This window comes from Danio rerio, chromosome 4 (genome assembly GCF_049306965.1).
Source record: "Danio rerio strain Tuebingen ecotype United States chromosome 4, GRCz12tu, whole genome shotgun sequence".
Taxonomy (NCBI): Eukaryota; Metazoa; Chordata; class Actinopteri; order Cypriniformes; family Danionidae; genus Danio; species Danio rerio.
In genome coordinates, this window is record NC_133179.1 from 32,887,135 (window position 1) to 32,903,302 (window position 16,168).

The 16,168-nt window shown below is 35.1% G+C and overlaps 2 protein-coding genes across 4 annotated transcripts in view; one reads left to right on the forward strand and one right to left on the reverse strand.

Annotated features, from left to right (window-relative positions):
• Positions 1-63: 63 nt before the first annotated feature.
• On the reverse strand, positions 64-14,988 carry znf1119 (zinc finger protein 1119). 3 transcript variants are annotated; one of them, NM_001328035.1, is made up of 3 exons: positions 11,623-11,676; positions 11,021-11,171; positions 64-1,894 (listed from the first exon to the last, which is right to left on the reverse strand). In NM_001328035.1, exons 2-3 carry the CDS (start codon positions 11,103-11,105, stop codon positions 1,161-1,163), a joined length of 819 nt encoding a protein of 272 aa, NP_001314964.1. In that variant the 5' UTR covers positions 11,106-11,171; positions 11,623-11,676; the 3' UTR covers positions 64-1,160. The 3 variants fall into 3 exon arrangements, with proteins under 3 accessions (NP_001314964.1, XP_068075591.1, XP_073801600.1); XM_068219490.1 differs by lacking the exon at positions 11,623-11,676 and adding an exon at positions 14,848-14,988 and having other exon boundaries at positions 66-1,894; XM_073945499.1 differs by lacking the exon at positions 11,623-11,676 and adding an exon at positions 14,710-14,988 and having other exon boundaries at positions 66-1,894.
• Positions 14,356-16,168, forward strand: part of LOC137490874 (uncharacterized) — a 57,918-nt gene continuing 56,105 nt past the window's right edge. The window contains exon 1 of the mRNA XM_073946788.1: positions 14,356-14,411. The gene's annotated coding sequence lies outside the window, so the exon portion shown is untranslated. The remainder of the gene's footprint in view (positions 14,412-16,168) is intronic.

Here is a 16,168-nt window from a genome sequence, read left to right on the forward strand (position 1 = left end):
TTTACAAAGTTTTATGACCCGCTTGTTTGAGTCGCAACATAAAAGAAAGATGAGCCAACAAAATAGCCTAAATGCTAATTATTTATTATAAAATGTAACTCATAGAACAATCAATCAAAGCAACCAACAAATGTCTAGGGATAATATGAAGATAAATAACTTGAAACTACATGATATAAGTAATGCAAAACAAAGCCATAATGTTAAAGAGTCAATGGGATGGCAGGTCTTGACATGAAGACTCCTGAGTAGCCACAGCGTCCTGGGGTAGCTAGCATAACAACTTTTATATACCCATTGATGAGTAATACAGGCATCCAATCTGGAGTCATGGGATTATCACAGTATATTAATATTGTAAAACTTAATACCTGTTGCTCTGCCTAAATCATCAAATATTCATCAAGTTTGTATTCTACTCTAAAAAGTAAATGTAGTAAACTAGAAAGAATCTTGAACCTAAAAATAAAGAAACTTTATTAATAAAAGCTGCAACACAGGACAATTGAATTGGCTTTCTAAACTTGAGGCCCTGGTATGCATCAAACTAACTCTCCTGGAGCTCCATCTTCATTGATGTGCGGTGTCCTCCCAGTGATGTTTCTTATTCAGGGAGTAAAACAGAGATCATCCAAAACAACACTAGCTACATGAATACACTGGAGAGTAGAGTACAGATGTATCCGCACTTGCAATGAGATCTTAAGCTGCAGAGGTGCTGTTGGCCAGATGTTTATGAAACTGTTCTTATTTCAGCCGCCAATATTGTGTTTACGGTAAATGAGAGGAGCGCAACACCCTCACAACCCCACCTACTGCAGTGTAGGAGTGTTGGAAAACAGTATACGTCACTCAGCCTTTTCAAACATAATTCAGAAATGAGCAAAACTCTGTAGACACTGATGAGATCTGTACAGTTTCTCTCAAGTGTGCATCCACTTTTGTGTTTTCAGAGGTGTTAACTGATGAAACCTCTTGTCACATTGTGAACACTTGTACAATCTCTCCAATGTGAATCATCTGGTGCAATTTCAATTTTGGAGCTGTAAGAAAAGTCTTCTCACACTCAAGCACATATACTCTTTCACACCAGTGTGGATCTTCATGTGTTCATTAAGGTTTGAGGAGTTGCTGATACTCATCCCACACCGAAGCTGCAGTCACACTAGAGTTTGAGCATGCAAAATTCTGTTGTTAGGTTTCTCTCCAGTGTGCATCCTCAAGTGTACATTACGGGATGATGATTGGCTGAAACTCTTCCCACACTGAGAGCATGTGAATGGTTTCTCTCCACTGTGGATCCTCATGTGTTTATTAAGGTGTGATGATTGGCTGAAACTCTTCCCACACTGAGTGCATGTGAAAGGTTTCTCTCCACTGTGGATCCTCGTGTGTTTATTAAGGTATGATGACTGCCTGAAACTCTTCCCACACTGAATGCATGTGAATGGTTTCTCTCCAGTGTGGATCCTCATGTGTTTATTAAGGGATGATGAGCAGCTGAAACTTCTCCCACACTGAGTGCATGTGAATGGTTTCTCTCCAGTGTGGATCATCATGTGGTGATTAAGGGATGATGATTGGCTGAAACTCTTCCCACACTGAGTGCATGTGAATGGTTTCTCTCCAGTGTGGATCCTCATGTGTTGAGTAAGGTGTGATGATAGGCTAAAACTCTTTCCACACTGAGTGCATGTGAAAGGTTTCTCTCCAGTGTGAATCATCATGTGAATCTTAAGATTGCTTTTTTTCTTAAAACTCTTTCCACACTGAGTGCAGATAAAACGATTCTTGTCTCTCCTTTTCAAAATACCATCAGTCTTTAAATGAGTTTTTTCCTCAATTTTGACATGATGTTCCTCCTCTTTACTCCCTTCAATCTCTTCAATTAGGTCTGAAATATATATTTCAAAAAAAAAAAAAAACATTCGTTTTCATTAAGTCTTAAAAACTCATCAAAAGATGAAAAGTGAAAAGACACAGGAAACATTGGCTACACACACTGTAATTTTGAAGCACATTAAATGTAAAATAAATCAGATCATATTGTTTGGTCCACATTTAAGCAGATAGAATTAAATTCATCTTTATTTATCTAGTGCTGTCACAATGTAAATTGTGTCAAAGACGCTTAACATAGAAGTTATAGTAATTTGAAACTGTGTCAGTCCAGTTTTCAGAGTTTCTTACATAATTGATCATAAAAGTCATTTTGGTCATATTGATAACAGAGATTTTAAAGCTGTAAATGGCCTGTATTTATTCATAATTACAACAAAATGTTTTTCCAAAATTTGTAAAGCAGACAGGGAATACTTGTTCATTCTGTGCCTGACTGGTAAACGCATCAGAAAAAAGTTAAGGGGTAACAGCTGAACTAACAGCTGAATATTTGCCACACAGACATGAGACATACAGCATCTGCATAAAGGCTGAAATGTGCACCTTGGGTTATTTTCATCCATTTTGAGGGCCAAAACTTTCACTGTTCCAGCAAATAGACTGATATTTGGGGACATCTTATTCTGACATATTATGGGAAAATGCTTTGAAATAATACAAAAAAAAAATCAATACACTCTGGGCAAATTTACTCCCTCTTTGTTATATTCAAGGCTGTTTTTTCGCCATTGGCCTCTATTATAACAACATTTTTTGATTGCAAAGCCATGACAGCATATAATCATGCATTTATGATTGTGGTGTTTTCTGTGATGACACTCTACATTGTTTAATTGGTCTCTACCCATGGGACGGCAAAAAGGAAATGGGTGAGAGTATAAAGGAAGAGGAGAAGAGTTAAAGAGGGCAGCATGATGTGGTGTGCGGAAGAAAGAGAAGTTGACTGAACTGTTGTAGTGCGGGAAAACGAGTAGAGAAACCGGGTCAAGACGAGCAATGTAAACTTAACGACTGGCTATGAGAAACAAAAAGCAAAAGTATGTATTGAAGCAACAGGGCAAAGACTGCTGTCTTATTACTGAAGTGCTCGTGATGTCGGCAAAGTCTTCAGTGCAGTGTGTCCTGAACAAAATTAACTTACCAATTTATCTCGCTGGCATGGAGTCAGCTGCAACTCACCGGTTGAGTTTGTTGACGCCCTCAACTTTCACATCCACACCTCCACATCTGCCAATTTCCCTTGACCCCTCCTCTTAGTCGGTAAGAAGCTAAAGTTTTTGTTTTCTTTGCCCAGATTCTAATTTTGTTTCTCTTGTTAAGTTTTCTCCCCGTACTATTATTATCAGTATTATTTTTCCCCGTTATCAAATCTGACGAATCTGCTGGTCTGAAATAATTAGCAATTTTTCCATTTGATGCGAATGGCGTGGTGTGAATGGCTCAATACACGTAAATGACGCGGTGCAAATGAAGCATTTTGCGCGTTTCACGCGAAATGCTCAAGTTCAAAAATGTGAACATCTATATGCATCTCATGTTTGTGTGTTTTGTTTTCATGAAGTTACAGTGCATTTTACTGACACATTTCCAAAAACAGTTCGCAGAGAAAGAAAAGACAGAATGCCTACACTGTTTATTATCCTTATTTTGCAAAAGCACACACTTTTTTTGTCATTGTAAGTGTGCACAATAAAAACTAGACACTTAACAGATTCAATTGACATATTGATCTTATCTGTACGATCAAAACTGAAAGTGTAATTTAAGTTCTTTTTGGCGTTATGAGAAGATGCATCAAAAACGTGCATACGTGTTCTTTGACCCTTGGGGGTTAAACACCTATTGGCCCGTTTCCACTGAGTGGTACGGTTCGGTTTGGTACGCTTTTATGGCCGTTTCCACTGTCAAAAGGCGTACCGAACCGTACTATACCACTTTTTTGGCACGTTTTCGAAAGGGTACCAAACATGAGAAAGGGTACCATAAGGCGGAGCTAGACCCGCAACTGAACACTATTGGTTTACAGATACGTCATTCACTTAAGCAACAAGCCAGAATGAAACAAAACACCCACCACGTTTAAAATACATAGTTGACGAGCTAAGAAATTACAGTGGAGTTATACATTCATATAATATTGAGCCATGGTCGATCCAGGCTCAAACAAACCTAGTCATCATCTTGATGAACAGCCACAAAGCCATGGAGTAGAGTAGAATCTATGTGCCTCGTAGTTTTTTACGTGCCAGTTTGAAGCACGAGCGGTTTTGCTTTCTTGCTTGCGTTTAACGCGCGTCTATATTTGAAATATCAAACTTCTTGAGCTTGTGATAATGACGTGTGCTTGATTATTGACGTGCTTTTAAAACCCGATCCTGTCAGACACTGACAAACGCCAGAGTGAAGCGCGAAAAAAAGGAGAAGTGGGGAAAAAAGGAGCACATTATTTCTTCAGCATGGGTGAACAAACTGTCTTATTTCAATTTTTATCTTCACCTTTTGGACTAATATGAACTGGGAATGATGGAATTACTCTCTAACAGAGGCTACACGTGCTGCTGAGGATTACAGACACAGATGAGAGGTTTTCTCTGACTGTGGGCTATATTTTATGTTGTTTTGAACCTAAATAAGGATGAAATGTCTGCTGTGTGGAGTTGTTCTGTAGTTTAAACACATCAGAGATTGTGAGGGGTTGTATGTGTTCATATATATTCATTTATTTAATATAATTACAGATGTTACAGTAGGCTATTTCGCACTGATCATTGATCTGCAGTTATAATCAAATCCTGTTCATAGAAAAGTTAGTAATAAACATTTATACAGAAGTATTTATGTGTGTAAAGCATCTGTTTTGCAAGAAGTGCTTTTCATATGATATGTAAGCGACCCGTACAGCTTTACTGAAGACATTTCCGAGGTATGCAAAGGATCAGGAATGGATTGCGCTAAAAAAAAAAATGCAATCATCTAACACGTGCATCGCTCTCATGCCATGTTTTCAAGTATAAATTCGCATCTGAATGCTGCTTTGAAAATAATAAAATTATTAAAAAGCACATTAAAGACTATACACATAAAATAAAACATTGACAAAGGTGTATCTTATGGAAAAACACCAACTGATAGGCGCTGCTTTCGTGTTTTAAAGGGCACCAAGGTTACCTCTATTTTCAGATTTAAGATGAGTCTTATGCGCCTCTAGATTGTAACTGTAAAGTTTTATCTCAAAACACCCTTTAGGTTTTTTAATACACCTTTTATAGAATTCTATCTTATACCGTTTTGCACCAGGTGGCGGTTTTGGGGTACTGTGCCTTTAAGGCTAGTCCTCCCTGCCCACCATTTCTACGTGCCTTAATCTCCCTCGGCTGCGTCACAAGACAGACGTAACATATTTGTTCTGACATTCGGCTGTGGTGATATAGTGAAGCTGAAATAAATCACTGTAATTCATTACACACATGCACTGTTTTAAAACATTTTAAACTTGTAAAAATCACTCTTCTTGATCAAATTTGATGAGGATTGATGATCCAAGCAAACTGAACAGACCGTTTATTCCCGGTTGCTTTGCGCTCATCCTGTCTTGTTGATTTGATTATACACGTGACTCCTAGAACATGTTAATATGCAGCTGTCAATCAATTCGGTGGGCGGGGGAACCGCACTCCTACGTAAAGTTGCGGTCGGTCTGAAAACCGCTCCAATTGGTCCACTGTTTTTATGTTGTTAAATAAAAAAAAAAGGACTGGGTGTGTTTATATCACCCCAATATGACGGTCTATACACTATACCAGTGGTTCTCAAACTGTGCTTCCTCCTAGTGGTACGCAGAGGAACCGCTGAATAATGAAAGAAACAATTAACACTTTTAATCCTTTAATGCGTAATATAACATCGATGTGATCAGCATTGGCTGTTTTGTGAAGCGTACGATCACAACGCTGTGCTTAGAATGTTTATTTTAAAGCATTGTGTCATAAGCTGCTATAAATCAGTTTCCGAAGTTTAAGAATTGATTCTGAAGCGTGATTTGACTGACATAACAAGTAGCCTATCACAGTCGACCTTGTCTAGTTGCGTGAAACTTAAGGGCGGGACAAATGCATTCTGTGTTGCAGAGACAGAGAAAACAACTTAAAAACAAATGTTTTGTTGGATTAATGCTTCTCGGATGTTTTCACTATAGAGATGTCTAGCAGAGTAATTAAACCGCGGACATATTTCCTGCCTTTTTGATGATCTACAAACACGTTTCGCTCTCCGACAGCCAGTCGACTCGCCTCTGACCTGTCACTCTTCTAAATACATCCTGAATGGCGGCGCGGGAATGGAGGTATTGCGCAATAACTCATTTCTACAAATGTGGCGAGTGCTTTATTTTAACACGAGAGCGCATTCATGTACGCAAATCGCTAAAACAGATATGTGAGCTCTTAAATAGGCTTTTTTTTTTTCAAATGAACTGCAAGTCCTCTCAGGATCGCCTGTGTGCTCAGATTTAACACAATCGCGATCTTTCCACTATAAGTAGACAATATTTATCTTTGCTCCTTGACTAAATTTAGTCAAAAGTATTCAAAGTTATCAAGTATTTAGAAATAGATTGATACATGATCGATGACAATGCTAATGGTCTTCTTATTTGGCTGTGTTGTGAAGTGAAACTAACTTTTAGCAAAGGTGTATTTTTTTATTTACGACAAAAGAATTATGCTGGAAATGTTTCTGGATGAGGTATTTGTGTGATTTATACATTTAGCTGTACTCTGATCTGTCTTAAAGCATTACAGGTCAAAGCAATCTGTTGTTACTTATTGTTTATTTATCAAAATTAACAATTAAGGCTCTTAAAGCACTGCTTTGATAAATGTAGTGTTGTCATATTTCAAATACCTCAAGTAAAATGAAGTCATTTGTTTTATTATTATTTTTTTACTGACAGTGTACTTGTATTTTTTTTAAAGTTTCTATTTTAGATTAGGTTAAATGTAAAATAAAATCTACATGTGAATGACAGCTTTTTAAGTAACAAATTTGCCAAATTGTAAAGAAAAATAGTGTAAAATATGTAAATAAAAGGCTAAATTTAAATCTTTTTACCATATACTTCAATTAAACCTTTCAAAGCTTGTAAATATCGTTTAAAAAAATGGGCAAAAAGTGTCTCTATGGCCTTAAAGATTAATTGGTAGTTTTACCAGTGCTATTGAAAAAGATGTCATGAAAGGAAAAATCGACCATACTTTCTTTGTTAGTGCAATTTCCTATACATGTAGCTTTGGGATTTAAGCAATTAAACCATTCAATCAGGTTTCCACGTAAAAAAGTGATTACATAATGAAAATCAGATTTTTTTTTTCAAAAGTAACCAACTAGTACTTTTAAAAGAGTACTTTGTACTTTTACCTAATATTAATATTATTTACTAAAATTTATGTTATTTTAGCAGTGTAATAGTATTTTTACTTGAGTACAAAAAAGATTTCACAAGCATTTAGTGCAGGTTTATTATATTATTAATATATGATTAATAAATATTATTTTTTATGTTTTTTATTTGTATCTATTCCTATGCAATGTTTTATGGGTTGCTGAGAATACTTTTCAGGTCTTCAATACATAGCATGTCAGTCTTGAAAAAAAAAAAATAGGTGCAGGAATGTGACATATAGCCTATATTTATAAGGTCCAAGCAACATCTCCAGCTTTTGATGAATAGGCTACAATGAATACTTTAGATTTAAGTACAGCAGTTTTCTTTTTACTTTTTAAGAACAGTGCCATATTTTTATGAACTTTTAAAAGCACATTTTAACTAAAAGGTTTTTTTTTTTGCCTGCAAGCACAGTTAATGTTCAAACTATTTCAAATGTTTAAAGTGACTGATAATAATACATATTCTTAATAATAGGAATTGATCTGCATCGTTTTTAAACTGTGCGCACACCTGTAGCTGCTTAATTAGGCCTACGACGCTATTTTTTAATACTGGTTAAAAATAGCGTCGTAAGGTGGTACTTGGAGAGACAATTTTTTTCTAAGGTGGTACTTGGTGAAAAAAGTTTGAGAACCACTGCACTATACCAACACACGTCTGTCCAAACAGTTTGAAAACTAGATTTTTCACTATGTGTGGCCTTTTAAAAGAATCAAGCTAAATTAAAAAAAAATATATATATATATATATATTTATAATTTGCAGAAGAGAAATGACAAAAAAATTGCAAAAGAAAAAGATTAAACATATCGGGACTGTTAAAATAACATTTTACTTCATATTTCGACTCCAATACAACAGCTAAGATTATAAATGACAGAGTGTAAAGCTGTCTCTTCTGCGTGCTTTAGCAGCGCGTCCCGCTGTTTATGAATGAGGAGGCGAACAGAATGCAAAGTTTAGTTTCACCTCAAGATATTGAAATAAAAAATAACACCGAGCTGCTCATCACGCTCAAAAAGTTGAACTAAAATGCACAACTGTTGTTAGTTGCACCTGCGGGAAGCACAATGAATCAAACACACCATTCTTTTAATTCGATATTCGTGAAGTATGTGAACCAACCGCAGATGCTTTGTCATGTTGGTCGCGACACTGCTTTATAACTTATTAGTTTATTACAATATTTACATTAAGCTTTGCCATCATTCTTTACCACATGTAACCACTCTTTTGAGCACATCTTGCGGTGCATCTCTAAACAAATGTTGATATTATTATTGAAAGTGCTCTCCAGCAGCAAAGTTCCTAGCAGTATAACAAGTATGGGATTCTTAGTATCTAATCCCCACCCAGTTGTATTAATTTTTTAAGTAGTGTTTTTTTAATAGTTGTGGCTTTAACCATTTAGGTTAAATTACGCTTAAAATCCTGCTCATTTAAAGCATCATTTTCAGCAAATTATTGTTATAATAAAATCAATGAAGTAGCCTATCCAGTATAAAACAACAGTAGCTAGCTACAGCTCGGCAGATTCAACAAGGGTATAAAAACAGGTGGTTTTATTCTCAATGTGAATATTTATTGTTGTCAGACTTCACCTTCACATAAATACACATGAATGAATCAATCAAAACTCACAGCTAATCAGAACAGCCTGTGTGTGTAGCATGATCTGTCAGATTATACGGAACTGTATCTGAGGTAAATCTTAAATGAAGCGAGACAAGACTGCCTGAGTCTCTTGTGTGTGTAGTTACAATAGCAACCCATTGTTCTCCTCAGAATTTGCAACAAGCTTACTTTAATAAGAAATTAAAGCCGGTAACAAACATGAAGTACAATTGTGGTGCAGCGATGAGACGAATGTGTTGAGTGACTGACAGGAGCTGTGGATATGCAGGACCACTGTGTGTGTGTGTGTGTGTGTGTGTGTAAACGTTATTGTTCCACTATAATTTATTTGTTTTATCTAACGTCGTCCCACATCATAGAGCTTAGATTACTATACAATGTTTTATAACAATTAATTATTTTAGTGTCGATTTCATTCAGCATATTTAATATTGGTGGCATCCACGTTTTTTGACATACTTTAAACCAGAGTTTCTGCAGGTTTCACAAAATTTAATGTAATGCTGTGTTCATACAAGGCGTAGAATGCGCGGATAAATTGTGCTATTTGGGTGTAAATAGACGCGTGAACATTTGTTTAATTCACTTCAGAGCAAATGCGAATTCGTGTCATGGGCACGGCTTCTGTCTATCCGGTAAATGTAGCTTCATTGCTAAATAGCTAACATGGATTTTATTGAAAATATAGTTTAATGTGCTTTATGAAGGCTGAAAAACAGCGTTGATTTGTTTGGAGCAGTGTCTGAGTGCACTAGATCCTTTCAGTTGTGAAAATCCGGTTTAAACACAATAGCCTTGGTAAATTAGTTATTATAATAGTGATGTAATTCTAACTCTGATACAATCTGTGAGAAAACAACTACAAAAATCAAGTTTAAACCCATAAAGAAGTTGATCGAAAAAGGGAATTGTGATCAAGGTTACATATCCAAGTGGAAAGTACTAAGCCAACACCATCACTGTAATAGCAGATATCTTCTATGAGAATACTGTAGGTCAAATATTGTCAGCTCAGTTAAACTTTTTTTATTTTTTATTTTTATTTTTATTTAAGGTGACGCAGTGGCACAGTAGGTAGTGCTGTCGCCTCACAGCAAGAAGGTCACTGGTTCAAGCCTCGGCTGGGTCAATTGGCATTTCTGTGTGGAGTTTGCATGTTCTCCCTGCATTCGCGTGGGTTTCCCCCACAGTCCAAAGACATGCAGTACAGGTGATTTGGGTTGGGTAAATTGTCTGTAGTGTATGAGTGTGCATGGATGTTTCCCAGTGATGGTTGCGCCTGGAAGGGCATTTGCTGCGTAAAACATGTGCTGGATAAGTTTGCAGTCCATTCCACTGTGGCAACCCCAGATTAATAAAGGAACTAAGCTGAAAAGAAAATGAATGAATGTTTTTACTTTTTTTATATAGTGCCAGTGGGCGAAGCAGTGGCACAGTAGGTAGTGCTGTCGCCTCACAGCAAGAAGGTTCGAACCTCGGCTCAGTTGGCGTTTCTGAGTTTGCATGTTCTCCCTGCGATCGTGTGAGTTTCCTCTGGTTGCTTCGGTTTCCTCCACAGTCCAAAGACATGCAGTAAAGGTGCATTGGGTAGGCTGAATTGTCCATAGTGTGTGAGTGTGTGTGTGTGTGATGGGTTGCGGCTGGAAGGGCATCGGCTGTGTAAAAACCTGCTGGATAAGTTGGCGGTTCACTCCGCGGTGGTGAACCCGGATTAATAAAAGGGACTAAGCAAGAAAATGAATGAATATAGTGCCAGTGCTCAAGGACGCAACAAACAGTAGGAGAATAAGAAAAGCAATAACCTTAAGCAAGAAGAGAAAATGGGAGACTAATAATACATAAATTAATGACAAAAGACATGAGAACAAGTAACAAGAAATAAACTCATTCCTGTCTTTCATTGAGTGCTTATGTGCATTTAGGAGAACTAGGCAGCACACTCAGGGCTGCAAGATGGATTTAATTTAGCATTTATTATTAAAATATATCTGGATGAGGATCAGATGACTAAGTTGGTCTCTGAGAATGAAAACCAACCTGTTTGTTCCTGCAGATCTTCCTGTTTGACTGTGAATGTTTCTTCAATCTTCACATCTTCACTCTCCTCTTTAATAAACGCCATCTTTATAACAGTGTGGAGATCAGTCGCTTCAGCAGGAGTTTTTCCTCTGTGTTTGGACACTCTATCCTGTTTAAAATGAACAAAACAATATAAATGTTCTGTTAAAATAAATAAAATAATAAACAAAAACAAAATAAGTTATCTTCAACACTTGCTTCAACAGTTTCTTTCTATGAGTGATTAACAAAAAGAAATCAGGTAAGTCAAAGCAAGAAACAATAGCCACAAAGGAGCTGATTAAAACTAGTAACATAACTACATTTCTTATATATAGTGATGTATACTTAGAATGGAATGACATCATGCTATTTAATAAATTAAACCTTCATTAAAACACTTACAGACTTTTCTGTTGCTTTATTCAAACAATAGCTCTTATTACTGTGAGTAAATTAGTACTACGTTGTATAAAGAGTTAAAATAATATTGTCAACAGCAGGTACGTAATTTAGCATCGGATGAAAACCTGAAACTTTAATCGATCGCTTTATATGTATGTAAAAGCTTTAAAACAAACCTTTCTCCAGTTGAATCACAGCGCAGGAGCACCCTTATGACGTCACGTCATGTCAAAATAAAAGTCTTTTTGTTTAGCCTTTTTTTGCCACTTACTGTTGCAGTCATGACTTATTGATACATTTCTCCCTCGTTTTCCACTTTCTCACGTACTCGAACACACATATATTCAGCATTTGGAGTTGATCAAAATATGTACGCTGCACATTTTAAAGACATATTTGAAAAACATTTTTAATCCACGACTAGTGTTAAAAGCAGAAAATATCAACATTCTAAAAGGTATAATTAATTATCTGGGTTCTAAGCTGAAACTTTACAGACACATTCTGGAGACACAATACTTATCTTAAATCCTGAAAAAGGGGTAAAATATGTGCCCTTTAAGTAAAAAGTACCCTTTACTACTACATGTTTTAGTTTCACTAGCAGGGTCATTATCACTATAAAGTGCGTGTCTTTGATGTCCCACAAGATTGAATCAGTCCTATACAGAATAGAGGTAAAGTTGGTTTTATATTCGCACATTCGTTCATTTAGAAGTGTCTATATTGTTTACCATGTTACTTTGAATATTCAATCTGAGTTAGCATGCAAGTGTGGCTTGAAAACAACATTAACACTGTTTATTGGATTGTTAACAATGTTGTTCTTTGATAGTCATTGAGTGCTAATATGATTTCGCTATTTAGAGTTTGAAAATAATACTTTAAAGAAATTATATTATTAAGGGGAAAGTCTGAATGTGTGAATATAAAACCAACTTTACCTCTATCTATACAGACACACTGCTCAGACAACTTGAGTGAGTCTAAAAAGTAAGTAAATTAGATCAAATTAAAAAAGTTTTTAAATATTCTTATAATCTTTATAGTTTAGAATCTTAGAATCTATAGTTTAGAATATAGTATAGAATTTAATATAACTTTAATCTTTAAAGTTATTTTAAAGAGAGGTCATTTTAATAACTTTTACTTTGTTTTAATAATATCATTAATCAATTTGCATGTGTTCTTGAAATCACTGCCCTGTCATGATGTTGTAAATGCCCCTTTAAGACCCCTCTGATGTACTCATTGGCATTCTCATGCCCAGTTTGCTTTTCTTCAGAGGAGGTTAAAACATCTGATGTGCACAAAGTAACTATCTACACTTATGACTTATGTTTCCTATTTTTCCTCATGTTGTGTTTGAAACTGAATGTTGTCAAGCTTAAGATGCCCACCCAGTCATAGTGAGATATATATATATATATATATATATATATATATATATATATATATATATATATATATATATATATATATATATATATGTATATATATATGTATGTATGTATATATATATATATATATATATATATATATATATATATATTAAATCAGAGATTAAAATATAGCTTTTAAACTGTGTACTAAGAGCTTAAATAGGGAACACTTTATCAGCTGCAGATACAACATGTGTTGAATAAATGCTAACTAGCCAAAAATGTCCTCCCTGTCATTGTCACAAATCCTTCATAGACAGGGTGGACTTATATGCATTATTATTGAAACTTTATTTTCATTCTTTAATATTTTATTGTTGATTAGTTCATATTTTTATGCTACAACACTTGTACACACACACCAGTAGATGCATGAGTGGACTATACAAACCTTTTGGCAATTTCTGTCTCAGTCTAAATAAAGGATATCCTTTTAAAGTCCATATAATGAAGCTCATTGACTGTTTGAAATAAAAATACAGCCCAAAGTATATGTACATTTATGTGAAGATCTGTAATCTAATTATTTACCTTATTCTGAAAAAAAAAAAAAAATTAAACAGTATTATTAAAGTGTTTAACTTAAGTTGTCTCCAACATTCCCTTCACTCCTCCAATACAATGTCCAATGTAAAGATTTACATTCATTAGCAAATTTGAATTTGAAGGTCAATAATTGTTTATTTTTTCATTAATTTGCATATTGATAAAACTTAAAGGTTGTTTTATAATCGCACATTCTGACTTTCCCCTTAATAATATAATTTCATAAAAGTATTATTTGCAAACTCTAAATAGCGAAATCAAATTAGCAGCCAATGACTATCAAAGTACAACATTGTTCAGAGTCTAATAAACAGTGTTAATGTTGTTTTTAAGTCATACTTGCATGCTAATTCCAATCGAATATTCAAAGAAACATGGTAAACAATATAGAGACTTCTAAATGAACGAATGTCCGAATATAAAACCAACTTTACCTCTATCACAAACCACTGGAGTTGAAGATCTGTGCAGTTTCGGTAAGCACAAGTGTGTTAAAGGAAGATTTAGAGAAGGTATTAAATCTGAGAGCTCTCTGAAGAAAACAAATGAGGATTGGAGTTATAAAATAAGAAAATAGATAACATTATGGATCTCTATATGAATACAGCACTACAGCCTACGGTCTAATTAATACAACAACTTTGTGGTTAAATTAAAAATCTTAAACTTTTTTTTTTTAATTTTGATGTCTCAAAGGCACTTTTTAGTGATAATGACCCTAAACGTTTTTCAAAGTTGTCTTAAAATGTTTAGATTAAAGGTTTTTATCAACTTCAAATACTGCATAGCTGTGTCTGTGTGTCTGTGTGTGAAAGAGTGAGAAAGTAGAAAACGATCGAGATATGTAATAATAAGTCATGACTGCAACAGTAAGTGGCAAAAAAAGCTAAACAAAAGAAAAGACTTTTATGTTGGCGTGGCGGGTGACGTCATAAGGCGGCGCCGCCGCTCCTGCGCTGTGATTCAACTGGAGAAAGGTTTGTTTTAAAACGTTTACATAAATATAAAGCGATTGATTAAAGTTTCAGGTTTTCATCCGATGCTAAATTATGTACCTGCTGTTGATATTATTTTGATACTTTACACTGCAAAATACTATTTTAATCACAGTAATGAGGGCTATTGTTTGAATAAAGTAACAGAAATGTGAGTAAAGTGTTTTAATGAAGGTTTCATTTATTAAATAGCATAATGTCATACCATTCTATGTATACATCATATATAAGAAATTGAGTACTAGTTTTAATCAGCTCATTGTTTTTTGCTCAGACTTACCTGATTTCTGTTAGTAGGCTAATCGGCTGCTAGCATAAAACTGGTTCCCTCCTGAAAATCCCTATAGGATTTTCCCATAGGCTTTTCGAAGATTGCAAATAATAAGCTCTGTGTTCAGACACTGTTCATTACACTTACATGTTTTGTCGAGCCGGATAATCCTCACACGAAAATACAACTTTGAGCACTTTGGATCTTAAATGCAAACGCAAGAGTTGAAAAGTTAACATTAGGCTATTAACGGACTACAGAGCCCTCGGGGCGCTCGTCTGTGACGTCAGCCCCACCCTGCAACAGACGACTTTTCAAGTTTATTTTTAGAAATATTGTCCATGATAAAGAGTTATTCTCTCGGTTTATTATATTATAATCCACGGTATATATTAATAATATATATATATATATATATATATATATATATATATATATATATATATATATATATATATATATATATATATATATAATAAGCGTTTTTACGTGGGAAATACATCTGTTTTGCTTTATGGTTGTTCCAAAAGTTATAAAACTGCGTGTATAAATCTGCCTATATAGTATTATCATAAGACATATTTAAATAAGTGTATCACTCGCGTGCAAACAGCTCGCTTACCTTAAAAGACGACAGAAATAAGGCGTAAGGAGGAACAATTAAATGCCTGCAAGTTCCATCATGGACACAGAGCAACATTCAATATTCTTTTTATCTCACGACGTACAGCGAAAAGCAGCTCATACAGTCACATCTGCTATACATTTCATGGAGGAGTGTAAATATTGCAGTTATGACGGAGTTAAATGTGTTCAGATGCAGAAAAAAAGACGACTAAAATCTCTTGATCACGTTAAAAAACTGTTAAATGCATGTATTTTTACACATTTATTCACACGTTTGCATTACTGAGAGCAGGACAGAGACAGGCAGCACTAGTAAGCAGTATCTTCAATATATCGTTTAATTAAAATAAATGATCAACAAATGAATGTGTCTCGACAGTCTTTACAAGTGAAGGAATTATCTACACACAATCTGAATTCCCATTTAGAAAAACACAACAAAATATAAAATACTCTTTATGAAAATAACTAAATAAAATCCAAATGGCCAGCACAAGCGAGCTGTGCTCCAGACCAGATCAGCTTGATGACGTATAATGTCTCCGACACCGCATGTAGTCCCATTTAGCAACTTGATAGCAACCGTCTTTTTAAAGAAGCATAATTTATTTAAAAATCCAAAAGTGTGCTGTAACTGATGTGTTTTATGTCGTAGAACAAAACGTGAAAGTATCTTGAATTTGTGTTTTCCACAGACCTTATTTAAGTGATTTTACTGAAACCCCATACAAAAAACCCATTGACTTTGGGACGAGGGAACCGGAAGCGCTAAAATGCCAACTCGCTTCCGGGTTTTGCATACAATTGACGTCATAGTTCCTCCACTCTATTACTCTCATGT